General features: G+C 39.0%; 1 protein-coding gene across 1 annotated transcript in view; it reads left to right on the forward strand.

Moving 5' to 3' along the window:
• fbxl17 (F-box and leucine-rich repeat protein 17) overlaps positions 1–6,377 on the forward strand; it is a 226,726-nt gene extending 220,349 nt beyond the window's left edge. The window contains exon 11 of the mRNA XM_038703083.1: positions 4,452–6,377. Coding sequence (XP_038559011.1) covers positions 4,452–4,589 — 138 coding nt within the window. The 3' untranslated portion in view covers positions 4,590–6,377. The remainder of the gene's footprint in view (positions 1–4,451) is intronic.
• The last annotated feature ends 1,040 nt before the right edge of the window (positions 6,378–7,417 follow it).

Consider the following 7,417-nt stretch of genomic DNA (forward strand, 5'->3'; position numbering starts at 1 on the left):
CACTGGATCAGGACTGTATGGGGTAAAAGAAAAAAACTCCCTGCCAGAGCCATATATCTAAAGCACCATTCCAGTCACAAGAGGCCCCAGTGGTTTCTGACAGCATTTTTAAGCTTATGTTGCCTAGCAACAAAATATCATTAAGCACAGTTTTGCCCAGTAACAAAATTTCACTCGAGGAAGAAACAGCTGAATCACTGGTTTTAAGAAGTCAGTGGCACAACTGTTGTAACTAGAGGACTCCCCTCTCTGCCAGCCAGTTACCCACAGCATTTGGTCTGACCTTCATGTCTAACATCAGCTCTGAGCTGCAAATACCAAGCAGGTGTGGTGATGTCATCACATCTCATTCAACATACCACAGAGCCATGCAAAGGGCACACAGCCTGGAAAGAGAAGGATTGTAGCTATGAACTCTGGGAACTTACTAGCTGAGGGTTTCTTTTACAGAAGACTGTTGTTTTTAGGCCATAAAAAGACACACAGTAACTCTGGTTGTCATGTTTGTGAAGTGGAGGAGAGTTAATGGATGCTATGATGTATAAATGACTTTGTCAACTGATTTTCTGTCAACGTGATTTTAATAGTTAGCTAAATACTTACATCAAAAAGACAACTTATCCACCAGCAGTTGTTTTGAAAATGAACAAAGGCATTGGTCATTCCAAGATGCCATCTCACACCAGGTACAAGGAGTTTCTGTGCTGTGTTGTAACCATTTGAAATGTATACAGGCTTGGATGTGATTGATTTTTTCTCCTTCAAATTTGATTGGCTTTTGCCTCTGCCATTATAAGATGTTTCATCATTTGACGCCTGTTGTATGTGACAGTAATTACTTTTTCAACACAAGATATGAAAATACTAATGTTATTTTTCTGCACACACAGTTTTATCAACAAGACAGCACAGGGCAGTGCAATAGTTAGTCTTTCCATGATTTCCATCAAAGTGATCTATTTGGAACTCAAACATTTAGCATTGCCGCAACCAGCAATTAGGAAATGATTCAGCGTTTTGATTGGGAGCCATTTTGTGTGTGCTGTGTTTGCTCAGCAAGTGGAGCTTCACTAAATTAGCATTAATGAATGTTGTGGCCTCCTGTCATTTTGACAGGTCTATTCTTTAGATCTGTTTTAATTGTAATTAAGCCCTGATTAACAAGCTGGGGGATGTTTCATTCTCTTTTCAAGAATATAGCATAATATGTTATGAAGGCAATCAGGGGTTTGTCATTTTATCTGCTAATGAGGCTCAGCCATATGTCATAACAAACTTAACTTCTCTCTGTAGTAGCAGATTTTGGAGGCTTCGGTAAAGCTGCTCTTCTGCTCCTGATTTGGTGCTCGGGCAACATGCGGCCATCTTTGTAGGCAAACCGCAAGTATTTGTCTGGGAAAAACAGATGCAGGGTTCCCAAATCTGACCAGGCACCTCTGTTACATCTCTCTCATCCTCATTTTCTGTTATCTCTCCACTACGGCTAACCCAATAAAGGCATTAAACGACCGAAATACAGAAATAATGAATAAAAGAAAAAACATGTGTGAAAGTGATCCAACATCACATAAAAGGTAATCATCACGATTTGGAGCCTGTTGCTAAATTTGTTGAAAACGATCCAAGAGTCAGCAGACCAGACAGTTGATGAAAAGCTCCAAATTCATGATTTAAGAGAGTTGTGTGGTCAGACACCTGGGTCAAATCCTACAAATGGGAAAGAATGAACTGCATTAATCCTTGCTTTTGAGAACCACTGTTTATTATTAAAGTTGACTTGATTTGTTGCCTTTGCCAGGATTTATTCAACAGCTTTGTCAAAAGAATGAATTTACAGCCTGAAAAATAACCATCTCAGTCTCAGCGTCACTAGAAAAACCGGCCCCACAAACTGCTCTAATATATACGTTTCCATCCACTACTGTAATGCAAATATTAGGATTTGGGTACATCAAGGTAAACAGTTGATTAAATCCCCAGTTGGTCTGCCATAAACCACTGCAGAAGAGGGAGGGGTCCACCGAGATGACATAATTACTAGGCCTCAAATGACCCACAAATATGTGAAAAGGGTGATGGAATCGGTGCAGTTGTGTTTGTTTTATGTATTAATTTGAGGATCAGTGGAAACATGAGTCACATGTTTCATGTACAGTATGTCATGACTTATTCACCAAGTCTGTTTCCATTGCTCTTTGTCATGTTTTGTTTTGATCGATACACCAACCTTTCCACCTTAATGTGCAAATGGGCATAAAAAGAGGTGGATGGAAATGTAATAAAATACGCTTCACTGGTTATATTTGGCCAAGGGAGTGAACCTCTTGAAATCATGTAGAAAAGGGCACAGAGATTCAAATTATATATATATATATATATATATATATATATATAATATATATTCATGCCCTGTGTGAATAAACTGTCTGCATAAAATATCCTAAATGTTTCCTGTGATTTTTTGACAGTATGGTCAGTATTACTGTTTCATATTTCAGTACAAGAGAGAATATGGTCATTTGTTTTGCAAAACTGTCTGGCAATGCTGACATTATCTCATAATAATAATAATGTTAATTCTTTAAGGCAATATCCTGAAACACTATTTTATTAATGCATCAGCTGTGCTAATGAATCATTGATCACAGCACTGAAAGGGTTGCTGGAATGTTCTCATTTCTACTCTTATCCGTAAATTTAATGCACCTTTCCAGCTGCTGAGGTGTCAGAGTATTATTTCAAATTTAAAGCCTACTGCCAGTCTCTGTTGTCTTGCTGACTGGAGAGAGACCTGAGGCAGGACTGTTTTTGGCACTTATTCTCAGAATTTTCTTTAAGCATCTGATCAGAAAAACAAAAAAAACAGATGAAAGTAAGAGAGACCTTTTGACCCTGTGGTCTTGATTTTATTTTATTTTTCCTGCATCGATGGTGTCCTGAAAGGGTGTGTTAAGCCTCTGTGTGTTGGCGTCAAGAACCCGAACTCCAGCTTGCTGTTTCTTCCTTGGCAATCAAAGGGAAAGCTAACAGGCTGTTGTTGCCTTTTAGTCTTACTGAATTCACTTGTGCTGTGCCGAGTTTCCATCTTCCTTCTGTGACCCGAGAGGCATACTTAGTCTGTTCACTCAAACACACTTATTTCTGTCTTTGATTCTGCTGGTTTTATCCTGACTCCGTTTATCTTTTTGTACATCTGTCTGTCCGTTTGTTTTCTCAATTTCTCTACTTGACAAGGAATTGTTGATTCCCACCACTGTTTGATGAAGAGAAAGAAGACATTAGACAGAAAACGACAACCAAAACACATTATAACCTGAGCAAGAGCCAGGGAACTCTTACCATGCAAGACTTTTCTTCCAGAAAACACAGAAACCAAAGGGCTCTCAGGCAATGAGCTCGGGGGAAAACTGTGAAACACTTTGTCACTGCTTTGGCAACAACGGATGACTGTGTGCTCAACATGTGTATGAGTGTTTATATATCATTTCCCCTGGAAAGTGTCACGCTCGCGGGTGGGCGGGGGTTGGTTCTGGGTGGGTTGCGGTTAACCCCTCAAGGTCTCCAGGGTTACTCTGCCACTGCTCTTTGTCAGATTCTCAGGCTTTCTCACTCTTGGCTCTTAGTGAAGGTCTGACAGAGTGTTAGACTGGCAAAGAGGTGCGGGAGTGGCTATTAGCTGCTTGTCTTTCTAGTCCTCTGAGAACATGAAGGCCTCATTAGCCTGGTGAGCTCAGCTGTCCTCTGGTGCTAACCCCATTGCCATAGTCCAATTTTGTGTGTATGCGTGCATACACTCAATGCTCTGCCTATGCTTCATATTAGTCTAGTACACTGCCATTTTGACAGGGCACTTACAATTCAATCTTTGTTTCTGTTTATCTTAATAAGGCATCATGGAGCAATGCAGAGATGGTCGACATATTTTTAAATTTCTCCATTTATATTAAGTAATTTAAAAATCTGTATTAATTAGACCTAAAGCAATAATTCTATTACATTTATATAGTTTTAAGATGATTTGTCCTTTTTTAATAACCAACCAGGACTCCCTGGAAATCTGTTCTGATATGGAGATTCTTCAATGGTTCTAAAAATAAAGTGCCTGATTGGTTGACACAATATCATGAGATGCTCAGTGTGTTAACGCAGGGCTAGACATTGGAGCTAATAAATGTACTAATATTGTATTTTTGATAAATGCCTATAAAGTAACAATAGCTACAAGCACCAATAACATTTAACCAGAAGTTCAAACAACCAATCAGTCAAATAGCCCAGTATCTTTAAAGGATGGTTTCAAGATGTATCTAGTCTGTATTAAAATTACAGGTGCTGATATGAACATTAAAACAGGTTTGATTGATTTGCCATTGATTGATGTCTACTAATAATTAAAGAAAAAAGTATTCTTGAATGTATTGTTATTGAGTGTGTGTGTGTGTGTTTTGCAGGTGAACGAGGAGACGGTGGAGAGGCTGGTGGTCCAGTACCCTCACATTGTTTTCAGCACAGTGATGCAGGACTGCAAGAGAACCCTGGAGAGAGCTTATCAAATGGGCTGGAGCCCCAACACATCGAACACTTCGTAGCTACTGCTGGATCACACACAGACACACATACATACACACACAAACACAGAGGCCCTTTTTGTGTACAGACACATACACAATATTTGAAACTCAGTCATGTTTGCTTCTCATCCACGATTAATACATGCATGTGAACATGTAGCTACACACTCACAGAGAAAGGTCCATTCAAGTGTTTCATTTGAAGCAAATCTCCCATTTTAATCATTTAAGTAAATATGGGGCTCTTGGTATTTTGTAATTAAATGAGACTTCATACACCACCACTTGTTGGTTTTAGTCACCTTGACTGAATCGTCCTCAGAGTTGTTTGTTCGGACTGGTCTTGAACACGTGAAAAAGATTCAAACTAACGCATCATTAAATCAAAGACGTTCAGCGATGGTCGGACCAGAATTGTTTTTAATGAGAATAGATTAAAAATGGTTTGTCGCCTCCAACTGGAACGCGATGTTCCCGAGCACTGCGCCCTCTGCAGTGTTTACTCTTCAAACTGAATTCAACTGCTGCAGTAAGATAGCACTAGACAGAGCAGAGACTTGGAAATCCGGAGATGACATCCCACAACTTCAGTCCGGAAGACAACTGAGCTGCCAGAGCTTCAGACCTTACTTGAGGCATTTTGAGAAATCTGTGATGTTTATTTTCTCCATTTAGAAGATTTTTCTTTTCTTGGATGTTCAGTACAGTGTTAAAGGCATTCGTGGACTCTTGCGTGTGTGTTGGATTGTTGACAAGGCTCCCATTTGAAGGACAGAGCTCTTTTCTGTGACTTATTATGCACATTGTCATGGTACAGAAGAAAAATTCAGGCCAGGGTCAGTCAAACTCCTGGCAAATGCATGGCAGGAAAACAGCATTGATTACTTCTCCAAAACTGCATGTTTACATAGTGACTCTCTATGGCTTGGGAACAATGCAGTTTTTGATGCCATGCACATATTTAGCATTGACTGAGTATCACCTTGAGTCAGCACAGAATAAAATCAAACAGTGATTTAAATAGAAGTTGCCTTTACTGAAAAACCCTGGGTCAGAATATTAACCACAACCGCCATGATGACAGGTAAGATGAAACGTTGCCTTAAGTGGTTAGTAGGTAATTGCCATCCAATTAGCAACCTGAAATTGACCCAGAATTTACTAAAGAAATGTTTATGTGCTCTGAGTTTATCTGATACCATATTCTCATTATTTGATCTGTTATATACATATAAATAAATACTGTGTTGGATTTATTTAGCCTAATATCAGTTTTGAACATATACTTGTAACATTATCTATGTAGCAATGCAATGAGGGATTTATCTTTGTTAGTGATGTAGGATGTAAAGAAAACATTGGAGTGGGCCTATAACCAGGGCCAGTAGAAATAGGTAGGTAAGACTCTATTCTATAGAAACTCAGTAGTGTACAGTTAAAAATGCAAATAACCAGGGTATTTTTCTATGGTGTGAACCAGCTCTGGGCTCAGCCTCCACACACTGTCACTCAGATATGAACAAAAGACTGAGCTTAGGATTTGAGTAGAATGGTAAACTTTCTACAGCATATAGAGATTTCAGACAATTAAAAACATGTTAATTTTACCCTTGTCAAGATTTGTAGACTTTAATCGATGGGGAGTCTCTCTCTCAGCCTGTTTTTGTTCTGTTTCTGTTCTTTTGTAATCCCCATATGCACTTTCTTCTCTGCTAGATGTTGACACACTTGATTCCTGATTTGTTAAGGCAACCGTAAATGACTGGATTTACATAAAGATGAATAAAACACTACTACTTCAAGCTATTTTTTCTCTTTTCCTTTTGTATGTGTGGAATTGAGGCAGGAGAAGAATATTCACAATCACAGTGGAATACTTTTCCGCTCATTTTACATCATCTGTGGACCGCTTAAACATTTTTTTCCCTGCAGGTTTTTCCAGACTTACATCAACTATATTTCAGCCCAAAGAACACCATTACTATAATGGTAGACATGGTGAAATTTTTATTGAACACATTTGCATCTTTATTCTCAGGTAAAATGCAAATCAGGATGCCAGCATGTTTTCCGTCACAACCAAAGGCCTTGGAATGTGCAAGTATGGCATAGCAAAGCCTGTGTATTGTTAGAAATAAAGATGTTTGCCACAGGTACCCATGCTTCGATTATCTCTTTTCTATTGTGCACCGTGACACATCAATCGACTTGCATTTCCATTAAGGTACACTTGTGATGTCAAGGTCAGACCTATTGTCACAATCATAGGAGCTTCATATCTGAGACAAAGCGGGCAGACATCAGCTTGCTGCCCAGCAAGAAAGCAAAGGTCTCAAAGAGCTAAAAAGCTTTCACAGTATTGGCCCTTTCAAGTTCCTATTTTACTGTTCAGTATGTTTGTGTTGTTTCATGTCTGGTGATCAAACACTAGAGATAGCATCAAAAAGGATGCAAAGGTCTTTGTGTTTATTGTCTCAGCATCTTACTTGCAGAGATAGGTGAGGATAACTTTTATAAATTGGAAACTTACATTTTCCACTTTTTCACGTCAAAATTGCACTTGGTACAGAGACGCCAACACCCGTGGAATATCCACTTACAAACACTGCAACAACTGCTACCTTTGTGTTTTCTGGGACTGTGTCAGAAATGTGCTGTTTCGATACTATGGTGTGTTTTATGGCTGCAATTTGTGGTTTTGTACCAAAGGTTTTCTTTTATTTTCCCCAAAAATGTTCCCTCTTTGGAATGGTCCTATATTATAAGCTTCGCAAGGTAGTATTTGTTGCAGGAATTGGCTCTTATGTTGGATTGCAAGAGATTTCGCAGGTGTTTATTATACTGTC

The sequence above is a fragment of the Micropterus salmoides genome, unplaced genomic scaffold (genome assembly GCF_014851395.1).
Source record: "Micropterus salmoides isolate LMB-PRFRI ecotype aquatic unplaced genomic scaffold, ASM1485139v1 Ms_hic_scaffold_7, whole genome shotgun sequence".
Lineage (NCBI taxonomy): Eukaryota > Metazoa > Chordata > Actinopteri > Centrarchiformes > Centrarchidae > Micropterus > Micropterus salmoides.